Source organism: Herpailurus yagouaroundi, unplaced genomic scaffold (genome assembly GCF_014898765.1).
Source record: "Herpailurus yagouaroundi ecotype Mexico unplaced genomic scaffold, PumYag 198, whole genome shotgun sequence".
In the NCBI taxonomy this organism is placed as follows: Eukaryota; Metazoa; Chordata; class Mammalia; order Carnivora; family Felidae; genus Herpailurus; species Herpailurus yagouaroundi.
The window spans coordinates 34,360,204-34,375,284 of record NW_024412429.1 but is presented as its reverse complement, the minus strand read 5'-3'; the positions used below and the strand labels follow the sequence as shown (position 1 = coordinate 34,375,284).

General features: G+C 41.1%; 1 protein-coding gene across 30 annotated transcripts in view; it reads right to left on the bottom strand.

Moving 5' to 3' along the window:
• The window catches only part of EPB41L2 (erythrocyte membrane protein band 4.1 like 2), a 229,663-nt gene that overhangs the window by 61,522 nt on the left and 153,060 nt on the right, over positions 1-15,081 (bottom strand). For all 30 annotated transcript variants that reach the window (XR_005782730.1, XR_005782729.1, XR_005782728.1 and 27 more), the window contains 4 exons: positions 10,051-10,093; positions 5,276-5,351; positions 2,008-2,226; positions 379-466 (listed from right to left, as the gene is read on the bottom strand). Coding sequence is in view for 27 of the 30 variants with exons in the window: in XM_040449193.1 (XP_040305127.1) it covers positions 379-466; positions 2,008-2,226; positions 5,276-5,351; positions 10,051-10,093 (426 nt within the window). In the remaining 3 variants the exon portion in view is untranslated. The remainder of the gene's footprint in view (positions 1-378; positions 467-2,007; positions 2,227-5,275; positions 5,352-10,050; positions 10,094-15,081) is intronic.

Below are 15,081 nucleotides of genomic sequence, written 5' to 3'. Positions count from 1 at the left end.
AATCCACTCCCAAGACAGGGATGGGAGAAGGGGTGGGGAGAGGCATCACCTGGCACAGCAAAAGGTGGGGATGCAGAAGAAACCAGGACGGGGGGGCGCCCGGCCGCCCCCGCTTGACAGGTGAGTCTCAAGGTGAGTCCATATGAAAGGGTGTTAATTGAAAAGATTGAGAAAGAAGTAAGGGGGCAGAGGAGAGAAGGAATGCTCCTTTCCATAAGCACAAACCCCACAGTTAGTCACTAAAGAAATATTATAGAGACCCTTGGGTGAGGGTGAATAGCCTTTTCCTAAAAGTGAGCTAGGCCACTGTGAAACTGGAGCCCTTTCAAAACCATCAACAGACTGGAAAGATGCCACTTCCCATTACATTGACAGTACCTTGGCATGATGTAGGTCAACGCCATACATGGAGAGCCTCTTTGCATTTTCTAAGAACTGAGAATCAGCTTGTGCTGGAGATAAGCCCCTGAGGATCAAACGAAACAATATTATTTTATTGGCAGCTGCAAAGCAAACGTGGCCCAGATAGGAAAGGAGTGTATGAGCTTGGAGGGTTTAGGGTAGAGCAGTTAACCCCGCACAATTTACAGATAAGCAGGGAACAGGTAAGAAGGCTCAACTCTCAACCTCTAGAAGTTTCCTCATAGGATCCTCTACTCTAAATCTCTACCCTTCCTTTCTATCTCAGAGAATTGTTTTCGATGGTTTTCCCAGTGGGGAAACGGGTACAACATAAATTCCATGAGAATAAAACAGTGATTTCATCTTTCCCAAAATGGCAAATTCTTACTTCCCACTCCTTAATTTTATTTCGGCAGGATTGATCACAACACAGATCAGAAGTCCCTGTATTTGACTTTACACCTATGGTAGATAATGCAGCTCACACCCGGTCCATAACTATTTCCATTCCTGTCTCTATTCACAAGTCAACAAATTTTAGGCTCTAAGAGAGCAGGACTGTGTCCCGTCCATCTTCATAATCCCCAAAGAATTTCAGCACCTGATATTTCAAATTCAAATTATACAATAAATACCTATGGAGAAGAACCGGAATAAAGTGAAAGTGAATATAAGAAATACCGTTTTGTTTTGTTTTTTTTTTACAAAAAAGCTAATGAATGTGGCCTGTTTAAAAACCTCTAATCTTTCAAAGTTCCCTTCCAAACATTTTTGTCGAACTCTTATAAAATCTCAATGTTGCAATATGGGTTGTAATTTTGTAGCGAGAGTTTGTCAACTTGGGCTAAAAACACATTTATTTTCACAAAGATATAGAAGTTCTCAAAGCGTAATATGGTACTTAATACGGTACTGAGTAAATCAGTAAAGTTTAGCTACTAAAAGCAAAACTCATCTTGTGGATAGAGAAACCACCTATATATTTCATGTCCATCACTACCTACACTTCTGATTCAAACCCAGAAGCCTAGCCCTCTAGCTTTATCGGATAAAAAACAAAAGGCAGGCGGCGCCTGGGTGGCTCAGTTGGTTGAGAGTCCAGTTCTTGAGTTTGGCTTAGGTCATGACGCCAGGGTTGCGGAATTGAGCCCCGCATTGAGCTCTACACTGAGCATGGAGCCTGCTTAAGATTTTCTGTCTCTCCCCTCCTCTGCCCCTCTTCCCTGCTATAAAATAAAATTTAAAAAAAGGGGGGAGGAGGTGGGCAGAAGAAATACGTATTAAGTGCCCAAACAAGTATGGGAGTATGTCTGTTTTATGTGCCCAGGTTCGGAGGGAGGAAGAGGGAGATGTCACAGGGAGAAGTAACTTTTTCCAATAAATGAAAACATTCAGGATCATGAGCACTGTTGTTCACGTTATAGTTGTGAACACAACGAAAGGCGATCTCAAGGCTACAGGTTGTCTCATTTAATACTAGGTGAGGCTCCAAAAGGAAACACTAGATAATCCCGTAAACAGTGCTCAGATGTCTGGCAAGTGTCAGAAGAGGAGCTGTTTCAATCCCCTGTGGCTATTCTCTCCCCAGCAAGCAAGTCACCAGACCTGTGGGTTTTATGCAGCTCTGCCACCTTCTCTTCCAGCTCCTTCGTCTGTGTGGGGGCAAACTGGAAGTCACTGAGGTCACTGCTGCCATGTTCTTCTGGATCATAGTCCCCAAGTTCAGCCTGCAGCGTGTAGGATCCCAGGAGGGCATGAGTCACAAATGAGCAGGGCAGGCGGCCGGAGGCAATGTCCTGCCGGAGCTGAAGGCACAAGAAGTATCTGAGGGGCAAGGGGGAGAGGAGGGCCAGGAAGAAATCCGTTAGGATGCAGCACCAATGATCTTTGAGTTCCAGTATTCCTCTGAAAACAGACGAGAAGGCAATGCCTTATGTCCACAGCAAAAATCGTCTTCTCTAATAAGAAGTCCACCTTGTTTCTTGGGCTCCTAACCCATGGGAATTCTGAACTGCTATTCTGGTCACAGTGTATTTATCATCATCATCATCATCATCATCATCATCATCATCATCAAGAGCTTTGTGACTGAAGATAAAAATCGTAATCACTTGGACTTGTCTCCGTGGATTTAAAACTGGCATCGAAATTTACATGTCCCTCAAAAGTTGCAAAGACTAATGAAAACTTAAAAACACCTGCAGTTCTTAAGCATTTGCAAGAAGAGCTAAGGTCACCCACGCTTTATTCTTTCTAGCCTTTTCATACCAATTTCTTCTATTCCTCAGACGCCTTGAACAACTGTAAGTCTTTAAAGCCCTTACACTTGCCCATTTACTCCATCTACAGAGACAGTTCAATTTCTAACAGAAAAAGCATGAGCTTCTGGGCCAGGCACAGCTGACTCTGTGCAACCTTGAGCTAGTGAATCTGCTCGTCTAAGGTTAATTCCCTACTTGTCAAATGAGAATTCTTCCGCCCTTTGAAGGAGAGGATACGAATTAGATAACATAATCAAAACATACCGCATGTTACCTAGGAGTCAGTAACTAATAGACATCATCATCATCATCATCATCATAATTATGTTATTAACTTATTAAATAGTTCTTATTCAATGTTTCAAGTGGTTTTACTACAGTTACTTATAAAAGTTTCCATTTCCACTAGATGACGTGCGGAACCATGTTATTTACATTCTATGAGGATCTGGGGTCGGGGGGCACTACCAGCTCCTTTGCTGACATTTGAAAACCTGATTTCTACTCGTGACTTCAACTACTTGCTAATGAGATTACCATCAATCCCTGCAAACTAAACAGCCCCTCACTCTTGAAGACCTTTTCGACACTGCCATTCCCATTAGCAGCTGGCCACTTTGTCTCTTTGCCAAGCGTGGGGCACAGTTAGCCAAGAACTTGCCACGTAGCAAGTGCTCCAAGATCTTCTGGCAGAAGGGAAGTCATCTCTCTGGCACTACGGTCTGAGGATTTTTATGCACCGCAGGAGCTCTCTAAGGAGGATTATGTTCCTTTGGTCCCTGGAACGCCACAAGCAGAACTGCATTACTTTAGAAAAGTCCATTTTAAACTAGGATTCCAGGATATCCTCTGATTCTCTAAGTCTGACTGAGAACCGTGCCAGTTCTCCACATTTCGTGACACTTTGAAGACCTAAACACCCAGATTTTCCACCTACTACTCAGATCTTGTTGTTCCGTTTGAGACTATGGTCTCGACTTTTCACATTGGTCCTGTCCTGTTTTCAAAGAGAAGTCGAAAGCCCAAAACCTTCCAACAAAAACTCCAACAGGTTCCTGAATTTCCCAGCTCCCTCTTCACATAGCAGGAGCCAGCGTTCTCAAACACTATCCTGAACACTGCAACACTTCTGCAAACACCACTCTTGCACTCCTCAAAAGCCACCTCATCTTAAGTTTTCACTCAAGTCATAGTGAAGATTTCACTCATGATACTTAGGCCACCAGTCCAAGCAGGTGGCTGGTGTCAGGCTGCCTGCCGAGGCTTTTAGTGTTTAGCTCACCAAACTATCTCCTTTCTCTCATCACACACGGCGAGACTATTCAAGCCCCATTTACAGGAAAAACCAAAGCACTTACCGATACCATAAGTCGCAATTACCAGAGGATTATCATCTCCCGAACAAATTACTCCAAGAAGTGTGTGTAGAGAGAGGGTGCTAGGGCACAAGCCCCAACTGCAATGTTCGAAGGCATTCCTGTGGTGAGGCTGTGTATCCAGAGCAACCAACCTATCCGGTTTTATGCTCCAAAGCAGCTTGAGGTGCAGTTACAAAAGCTTACCTTTACTATTTACTAGCTGAAGTTAATTCAACCACAGCTTACTATCAGAAGACCGCCATTTAGCAACAAGTAGCAAAGGCGGGGTGGGGATGGGGGGGTGTTGGTTAGGGGCAGTGGGGAAGGCTTGTTATTTACTCCATCTTGGAAAGAAATCTCCACGTGGGTATCATGCACTCTTAAGCACCAACACAACCTGATGTCTGCCAAAACTGGCCTAGCAGAAAGCATCAAGGGCTCAGGAACCACAGGAATGAATCAAAAGCAGTCTTTCAGCAAGACCTCTGGTGTTCAAAAAGTATATTCTGAACACACTTCTCCTTGGCCATGTAACATATGCACTTATTCTCACCAAAGCTAATAAGTCCTATCACTGGTAACCCAGCTGAATAGGGCTAATATACCAAGGCACTTGTGGACTCAAATGCTCCTTGGTTACTATTCAAACACTCAGGCACTCTCAGAATCAGTAAATGCTCCCTTGCTCCTCAACTGAATCTTTTATTTGCAACTTAAGTGTATGTTTGTATGGCCCAGACAATCTCAAAGGAGATGGAAATGAAACAGCTATTGGCTAAGAAAGCCTACCTTATTAGTTTTTTTTTTTCTACTTTGAAACAGGAGGCCCCTGGAAATATAGTTCAATTGGCTTTTTAAGTAATTTCATTTTTCTACCCTATATCACCTTTGTGATAGGAGACTAGCACACAGGTACACAAGGGTTATACAACAAAAAACCATTTTAGTATTAATCTGAAATATTAAATATCAATGATTTTTGTAAGTGTAACGTAAGAAAGTTGCCAGCAATATAATTTTTTTAATATTCTATTACTCAACTATAAATGGAGAATTTAAAGTAAAAAAAAAATTTTGAAACTAGAAACATTTCCAACCATTTTGGAGTACACTCATTTCCAAGGAACTTTCTAGAATTCAACTTATGAAAAAATATTTTGGCTTTAATCCTGAAATTACCATTATTCTCTCAGGGCACAGAGATAAATGAAAGCTCTAAGTAAAAATTTGTTTTAAAATGTAAGTATAAAGTACCTGGTGATATCTTCAGTCAACTGAGAAGGATCAGGAGGATAAAACTTCACATTAAAGGTGAACAGCCAAGGAGGATCTGTAATTATTAAATGTGGGTATTTACCCAACCAGCAGAATGACCACTTATTTTGATAAAAATTAAAGGTTAATGTTCAAACAGCACATACTACTTCCACTATATTTCAGTTCGGAGAGTTTCATTGTTTGATTTTGAGAAAACAATTTACAAAAACAAAACAAAATATAAAAATTATACAAATAACCCACTATGAAAGAAAAACAGATTCCCTTTTTTTAAATAAACACTTACTAATACTTTCAATGTTTTGTATGGTGATATATTATGCAAAAATTTCAATAACCTATATGTAATCATTCTGAAATAAGATTTGTTTTAACCATAGACTCTCCAGATGCCAAATATCTCCTACTGTTTAAAGAGAAAAAAAAAAAAGTATTTTAGGATTTACACATTGTTGACAGAAGGGAGATAATGATCAACTGATCACTATAGCTATTCAAGAAACTGATTAATGGTCTCTTAATCCCATAACGAAATCTCAAAGAAGGGAGTAGTAAAACATCACAATACTTTATTTTTATTTATTTTTTTTAAGTTTATTTATTTTCAGACAGAGAGAGTAAGGGAGGGACAGAGAGAGAGGGAAAGAGAGAATCCCAAGCAGAGCCTGATGTGGGGCTTGAACCCACAAACCATGAGATCATGAGCCAAAACCAAGAGTTGGACACTCAACCGAGCCACTTAGGTGCCCACACAATACTTTTTAATAGTGTTTATTTATTTATTTTGAGGAGGGAGGGGCAGAGAGAAAGAGAGAAGCAGAGAGGGAGAGAGAGAATCCCAAGCAGGCCCTCACTATCAGCACAGAGCCCGACGCGGAGCTCGAATTCACCCGTAAAATCATGACCTAAGCTGAAATCAAGAGTCGGATAGACACTCATTTGACTGAGCCACACAGGCACCCCAAACATCACAATACTTTAAGACAATAAAATTATTCCCAGGTTTATAGAGTAGGTGTAAGCATACTCCTATAGAGCATATGCTTGGGCTGCATTGTGCCACAGAAGTGAATATAACCACCATCAGAAATGACTTATTAAAAGTTAAAACATTTCTATCTCTGCACTAATGTTTAACTGATGTTTGATATGTCATACTTTGGATAGCTTTAAAGAAAAGAAAGAAAAAAACACACAACTCTGGGCAGAGGGCAAGTATTATTTTCCTAAATGGATCCAAATAAATCCACTGGCCAGAATTCAGGGTTATGCTCAAAGTTCCTAGTATTTCTAAATAGAAACAAAGTATGTTCATGGTATTTCATTCCAACCACATTTGAAGGCCTCATGGTTGCTTTATTTCAGGGACTTGAAGAAAATTTTACTGAATCCCATTCTCTTTTCCAGCATGTCCTTTTGTTCTCTTCTCGCCATGAGTACCCTAACTCCTCTCTCAGAAGTCAACCCGTATGTGTGGAATGGCTGCTAAGAACACACGTGCACCTGTATTGGATTTAGGTTCAGTGCCTCACCATTCCGCTTCCAAAGCCAATCCTGAATTTCAGTTCTGTGTCACACATTTAAAATATCATAGGGGCGCCTGGGTGGCTCAGTGGGTTGAGCATCCGACTTCAGCTCAGGTCATGATCTCACAGTTCGTGGGTTCAAGCACCGCATCAGGCTCGCTGCTGTCAGTGTGGAGCCTGCTTAAGATCCTCTGTCCCCGTCTCTCTGCCTCTCCCCTTCTTGTACACGTGCTTGTTCTATCTCTCTCAAAAAATAAAAAACATTTTAAAACGCCTTTGAATAAATAAAAACAAAACAAAACAAAAACACAATAAAATAACATAAATGGGATATAGGACTTTCCTGAAGAGTGAGAATTCCCTGTCCTATATATAGTGCCATGCTGGGCGGGAATATGCACTTCTTCAGGGGGCTGCTAACCTATAATTAAGCTAAGTCACCATAGGATTATCACTTCCTAATGGATCCTTATTTTTTGTTTTCTAGGTATTAATTAACAAGAGCACGTGCTTGCCTGGATAGGACTATAGGGATGAGTTTCTAATAGAACACTTATATTTTAGCCCTAGTAATGCTATACTTTAGGGGTGCCTGGGTGACTCAGTCAGTTGAGAATCCAACTCTTGATTTCAGCTCAGGTCATGATCCCACACTTGTGGGATCAAGCCTCAAGTAGGGCTCCATGCTAACCATGGTATCTGCTTAAGATTCTCTCTCTCTCCCTCTCTCCCTCCCCTGCTCAGGCTCACTTACTCTCTCAAAAATAAATAAGTTAAAAAAAAATGCTAAACTTGGGGTGCCTGGATGGCTCAGGTGGTTAAGTGTCTGACTCCTGATCTCAGCTCAGGTCCCGATGTCAGGGTCGTGAGTTCAAGCCCCATGTTGGGCTCTGCATGGGTGTGAAGCCTACTTAAATAAAAACAGAAAATTAAAAAAAAAAAAAAAATAAAAAAAATATATATATTTTTTTTTTTACCTAGCTATACATGAACAGTCTATGGATCATGTATATAGCAATCACATGCAGGTCTCATATATATAGTCTGATTTGTGTACATCTGAAGAAAATTTCAAGGCAAATTTTAAACAGGAACCAATAGGATGTTGGTTTTCAAAAGTAACTGAAAAAAAGATTAATGTTTACCTTTGCTAATTGCCCATTAACTGAAAAGTAACAATAAAAGCCTGGCATTGGCTGGGTGTGAAGATAAAACATGCAGTTCTTTCGTCCACTTTAACACAAGCAGAAAGGAAGAGGTCAAGGCAAAAGCTAAGACTTCATGTTTCCAGCCTACTTGCACCATCAGGACAGGACAGGATTCCATTTAGAAACTAGCTCCAAATCATCTGAGAAAGCCAGATCCTACTTGTTACTGTTATCCCTCTTGCCAAACCACAAGGGCAAAAGTCCTGAATAACTCTAAAAAAACCTTCAGAAACCATCAAAACACAAGACCATGATTCATAATCAGCAGGAGTCTTGCCTTCCAAAAATCAGCAACCTCCATGGCTCTGAAACGAATGGCATACGAACATAATCAAACAAAAGCCAAAACAAAACTATAGGAAACAACTCAATGGACCATCAATCAGGTTTCAGCGGTTATCCTATTCTATGGTTTGGGTCACTTGGAAGCTCTGGTTTCAGATAAAGTGAAAGAACCAGGCATCCGTACCTTTCTGAATTCACGCACTCTACAGTAGTGTAGGTCAACCATACAAAAGACAAGGGAAAAGTGCCAAGGCTCTCTGATACACCGTGGAAGCAACTGTAAACATAACATTTCTGTGTCTAACCATTTTTTTCCTCCCCTTTTCCATTATGAAGCAAGTATAAATAGATGCAACACCCAGATAATAAATGCAAGGGGAAAGAGGAGGGCTGCTGGAAAGCCAGGGACAATAGTCAAGAGACAGAGTGACCAACCATTCCAGCTTACTTGGGACTGGTTTGAGTTTTAGCACTGTAAGTCTGACATCCTGAGAGACCCCTGTCCAGGGCAAATCAGGAAGGTCATTCTCTTCAAAAAAAATTTTTTTTTTTTTTCCCCTGAAGGAAAAGAGGAGTCTTCAAGGAGAAGAAATGGGCAAAATAAGGTAGAGGCTCAGAATTTCAAACAGGAGCAGAGAAGGGAAGAAAGGATAGGAAAACTACCGAAAAGATTAATGATTTCAGGGAAAAAGAAAACTGATGTGGAGTGCCTAAAGTGAGAGAAGATAGATGGTAAGGAACATAAGGGAAACGCACAGATTTGTTCTGGTGTGTTGATGCCAGGAAGAGTAAGTAGGGGGAGGAAAGCAAACAGCCTACTCTGGGGAGGCCGGCGCTCAGGGAAACGCTTTCTCCCATGACAGCTCTGGGGGCCCCCGGTCCAGAAGGGCTGCTGAGAATCCTGTTCTCCTGTCTGAAAATTCCAGCTGTTCATGGCCCTCTGCCTTTTCTGCCTTGGTCATCCACCCGCCCGGAAGTCAACTAAGGATCCAAATCCTCCAGAGACTTTTCTGTGGTGATGATATCTCCTGGCACAGACATCTGAAAGCCAGGCACAGGCAAGACCAGGGCCTGTGGAGGGAGCTGGAGCTGGTGAGGGGGAGACCCCGAAAGTCACTTTGGGAGGCTGCCATGACAGCAAACAGGCAACGGAAGAAAGGGCCAAGCCGCACTGACTCGAAACCCAGACTCAAAGAGCACACAGCACGGCCCTGAGTGGTGGAACGACGTTGGAGAGAAGGCAGTGACCGCAGAGGATGGAAGAGATGACTCTCTGTGCTTTTCCGCCCCGAGTCTGCGCTCCAGTACATCTATGAACAGTGAGCGTGTCTACGCCTCTGGGGCCAGAGACAAGCCTGTTAATTAAACTAATTACACACTTCCAAAACAAAGCAGACGAAGCAATGGTAACTGGTCGCCTGGAGTAAAATTTACATCAACAGTGAAAGTTACAGACAAGCAACGTCTACAGCGGTAGACAGACACCGTGAGGGAATATTTAGGACCAGAAGGTTAGGACCTCTAGACCAGAAGAGTCCCGAAGCCACGCACAAAATAAAGTCACGAGGCAAGAAAAATACCGTTTCCTCAACTTTGTATATGATATACATGCAAAATACAGCTGATCATTCCATCGTGATTTTAGTAGTCCAGTCTACATTCCTCTGAATTTGATTAAAGACAGAAATAGATATAAAGATGAACTCGGAAGTATGATTATTTAAATACTCACTTCGTAGCTGTCTCTTTATTTCTTTTGCAGGATCTAGCCAGTTCTACAGGGGGAGGGGAAAAAAAAAAAAAAAGGTTAATTAAGCCATAAAACATACTCCAGAGTCCAAAACGGAACAGTTTACAGTTCACACACTTGAGTGTAAACATAAATTCCTATTCAAAGCAGCTTTCACCCATTAGCATTCCACGGGCTAAATATTGATTTGTTTTTGAATGTGTGTGTTATAAATAAAACATTAAAACTCTTTTGAGGTGGGTCTCTTGGGCCTCATTTTCTTGGATCTGAAATCAAATATCTATCCAAATGATTAGATACAATATATCTACACAGTCTTTGTTCCATAGAACTCCAGCAAATGGCCCCTGTGGACAGTGAAATGAGAGCCTCTGTCAAGAACGTAATTGGCTCTTAAAAGTGTATACATCCCAATCAAACACAGCTATCTCAACTCCTAAAGCCAACTTCTCCTCAAACTTTCTTTTCCCCCATACCATACAATGCTACCAAGAATACCATCAGATTGGAACTGATCGTTTCCTTCCTGCTCTTCATATAACATCCTTTTTAAACTTCATGCCAAGTTGCAAGTCAAATCATAAGGAACTCCCTTTCACTTCCCCCCTTTCTACCCTTTGAGAAAGTTAACAAGATTCTAGGAAACTACTATAATATCTTAAAGCAAAAATCACCAAATTTGAATTACTAAGTTCAAACCACCTGAGGACATTAAACATTTGTCTTTTCAAGTTATCAGCAAAGATCCATCCAAAAAAACTTTTATGTAATTTTTGTCTCTATTTTTTTAAACTTCTCCCACCTTATCCTTAAGTCAAACCTCTCAATTAAAGTTTACCCTACTTGGGGGTGCCTGGGTGGCTCAGTAGGTTAAGTGTCTGACTTCAGCTCAGGTCATGATCTCGCGGTCTGTGGGTTCGAACCCTGCATCGGGCTCTGTGCCGACAGCTGAGCCCGGAGCCTGCTTCAGATTCTGTGTCCCCTCTCTCTCTGCCCCTCCCTTGCTCATGTTCTGTCTCTCTCTCTCTCTCAAAAATAAAGAAACACTAAAAAAAAAAAAGTCTACCCTACTTCATCTTCACTAACGCAGGAGAACAAATACATTTTTTGAGATACAATTTTTTTTTTTTTTTGATTGAAACAGTTGAGCCTTGAACAATGTGGAGGTTAGGGGTGCTGACCCCCATACAGTCAAAAATCCACATATAAATTTTAACCCCCCCCAAAACTTAACTACTATAAGATTACTATTGACCAGAAGCCTTACCAATAACATAAAGTCATTTAATGCATATTTTGTATACTATATACAGTATTCTTAAAGAGAATAGAAATTCTTAAATTTAATTCTTAAAAAGAAAAGCAAGTGTTAAAATCATGAGAAAATACACAACTGTACTGTATTTATTGAAAGAAAACTGCGTGTAAGTGGATCCGCACAGTTCAAACCCACGCTATTTAAGGGTCAATTATAATTGGCTTTACAAGAAACAAGTTTCATTCATTCCATAAGTATCCAAAGTAACGTACTGTAATATCTGTGCTTAAACAGAATTTTCTTCAGATATATAAAGCAAACAATGAAGATGTTTGTTGTTAGGTAGAAAATAAGAGCCTTCTGTCTTAACAATATATTGAACTGGTCAACAGAACATTAACTTAACACTATTTAAAAGTAGTAACAGGATGCCTTGAAAACAAAGCTGCATGGACCCCTGTGGGTTTTACTACACGACTCATGGCTTGCACTCAGCAGCAAGGATCTAAGGTGGGCATGTCCTACACTAACACTGGCTATATTCAAACGTCTCAATAAAGAGCTACCAGAGCTTGGTTGGGTTTCCTATTACTGGTGTCCCAGCTGCATGGCCCATTGATGTGAAGGGCCAGCAGGCGCTCCAATGGTACCTCCAGTGCTATGTCGGGGAGCAGCTCTAATTCTCCCCTTAGAAAAAAGCCTGGCATTCAGCTTCCTTGCCCGGCAGCTGCTGTCCCCACAACAGCTGGCTCACAAATGGCCGGCTATGATGAGTGCACAAGAATGAGGAAAACACATCTTTCAGTCTCTAGCCCAGACAGGGGGAAGCCAGGGAAGAGGCGAAGGAGGGTCACATGTGTTAGGGCATTTCATCTATAAACAGAGAAAGAAGAGAGTAGAAGGGAAACTACTTAACTGGTCTTAAATGACCAGACAGACCCTTCCAGAGCTCCGGTTTCATTACGTGACAGTTGTTACAGATGCCTGCTGGAGAAGGCGGAGGAGAATGGCAGGAGCGACATCATCTTCTGTGACCCCAAGGAATAACGCCATGTCCCAGTCATTCCACACACTCCATTCTTGCCTGCAGCATCAATTTCTTGTACAAGGTACCCAACAGGTTTCTGCACAGCATGGAGAGAGTCAAAGAGCCCTACAGACCTGGGAGAATGAGGAACCAGTTTCTGTGCACCAGCCGGCCAAATTCAGACTGACTGCCATTCTCAGGCCACTTTCCACAGTACTGCCAGCCGGAATATTAGAAGACTGAAGTGGCTTCTCCCCTTTATTACAGACCCCTATCCCAATACAAAGTGGACTAAGTTTACCTGATGTGATCAAAGACCAGCAGCAGAAGTGACTCCTGCCATCCGCCTACTGGTTTTCCCTTTGCTAACCACGCTCACTGCCACACTGTGAGTTCCACTCGCAGAGAGGAGGAGGTCCTCCCCTCCACAGTACAACTTTGCAAGGTCAGTGAGGGACCACATTACTTGTATCCTCCATAGTGCTTAGCAGGTGCAGGCAACCAGCAAGTACTAAATCAGTATCTGTTGACAGATATCTGCCCACTGCCATGCACTGGTCATCTTAAAAGACCACAAGTTAGGGGCGCCTGGGTGGCTCAGTCGGTTAAGCGTCCGACTTCAGCTCAGGTCACGATCTCACGGTCCGTGAGTTCGAGCCCCACGTCGGGCTCTGGGCTGATGGCTCAGAGCCTGGAGCCTGCTTCCGATTCTGTGTCTCCCTCTCTCTCTGCCCCTTCCCCATTCATGCTCTGTCTCTGTCTCAAAAATAAATAAACGTTAAAAAAAATTAAAAAAAGACCACAAGTTACAGTATTTTTATCAGATTTGCTTTTATTTGAATGGTTATGATCCTGAATGGGATATAACTTTATTGCCTAGAGTAATAAATTCATAAGTAAAAAAAAAAAAATGACAATATGACTTTTAAAAGAAATACAAGTCTATTATCTGCGTTATCCATTACAAAAAAATAAATATATAACATATAAACAGATAACAAATAAAAGTACACTTCTCAGTTTTGACACTTGAGGAGTGCCAGATGGATCAAGAAACAAACACAAAAGGAGGGAAAAAGACACCAGAGAATGACGTAAATGCATGCGAGAATGTGCGTATGCACGCACGCACTCATGTGCACGCACGCACACACACGATAGATTATGGTGCATAATTTCCAACTGTTTTTAAAGTTTTGGCTGCCACATATATAGGCTTTGCAACTGGAGCTACATGGAGTCAAATTCTGGCTTTCACCAAGTCTGTGACCTTGGGCTCATTCTTCGCTTTCTTAAGCCTCTGATTCCTCAATTCTAAGATGAGGATCAAAACAGGTCCCTCATAGGGTAGCTCTTTTCAACTCTTTGTTCAACCGCCTCCTGAAGAGGAAGTACTTATGCAAAGTACTTTGCCCAATGCCTTCAACACAGGGGCTTTTTTATAGTCATAAACTGGCCTATCACCTTTGGGTATATATCTCTTCTTCACATAATTTTATATTTCCAAAGGTGGGGTGTTATATATATTAAAGAAGTTACTATTTATATGAATGTTACTACCCACAAAAAGTTAACAAATCAGACACACTGTATTCATGGGCCAGATGAAATAAAAATCGGACCCCTCTTTCCTTAAAGAAAATTGTCTAATATTTGCCCTTTCTACAAAGCTACCCTAGTACAGTGAAGAATCTTCCTGGAAACAAAGGCAACACATACCCCTTCCCATGAAAATAATTACCAGTATGACTAACACATACATTGAAGTGTTTGGACCAAAGTATTATCTAGCTAAGCTTTACTAAGTTTTGCCTGATAAGAATCCATCTGGTAAATTTGTTAACACAGATTTACCCACTACCCTCCTGGAACATTCTCCAGGAAGGGGGCCTGAGAATCTCTATTTTAAGTGACAGCTCCAGGCAATTCATAATCAGGCAAGATCAGGATTTTTCTCAGTGTTTAGAAAACTGTAAGGTACACATAACAAATGCAAAACTAAAAAGACCTAAAATCCACACTGGATTTCAATAAAATGTATCTTGGCTTATTAAAAATAAAAGTAAAGTACTTTGCCAGCTACACTTATGGGCAGGGACATTCATTCATTCAATTTGGTATCCCTTCTCCTCACCTTCCCCTTTTTACCTCCACTCTGTACCAAAAGTATGCACCCAATATAGATATTTATTTTCTGAATATCATGTAAACCAAGGAATAAATAAAAATTACAAGGAATCCTATCACAGGCTTCCAACAGAAGTAAACTAAAATTAAAATGGGGTCCTAGAATATTATCAACTCATCTTAGAACACAAAACTGGAAGACTATGACTCAGTTGGGGGAAAAAAGTAACATCTTTACTTTCACTAACCTCTAACTGAAATCTAGCATTACCATCAATTATGAATGTGGGAGAAAAAGTCCTGGTTAATATCTACCTTTACCTCTGTCACTTGTAGCAATCAAAAATACTTCCATATTCCACTATAGTTAGATATTGGTGACCATCTCAAATTTAGTATTTTCAGAATATTGTTTATTTCTTGACTTCCTCTATAGGCCTCTGCATTTTATTATATAGTTAAATCACTATTCTGAGAAGCAGCCCAAAGAATTCATTAGACAACCAAAGGAATTAATGACACAAAAAAGGTTAAGAACAAAAACCTGCATTAGAAGATTATAGAAATTTAACTAAGTAGCAAAGCAAATATCTGGACACAT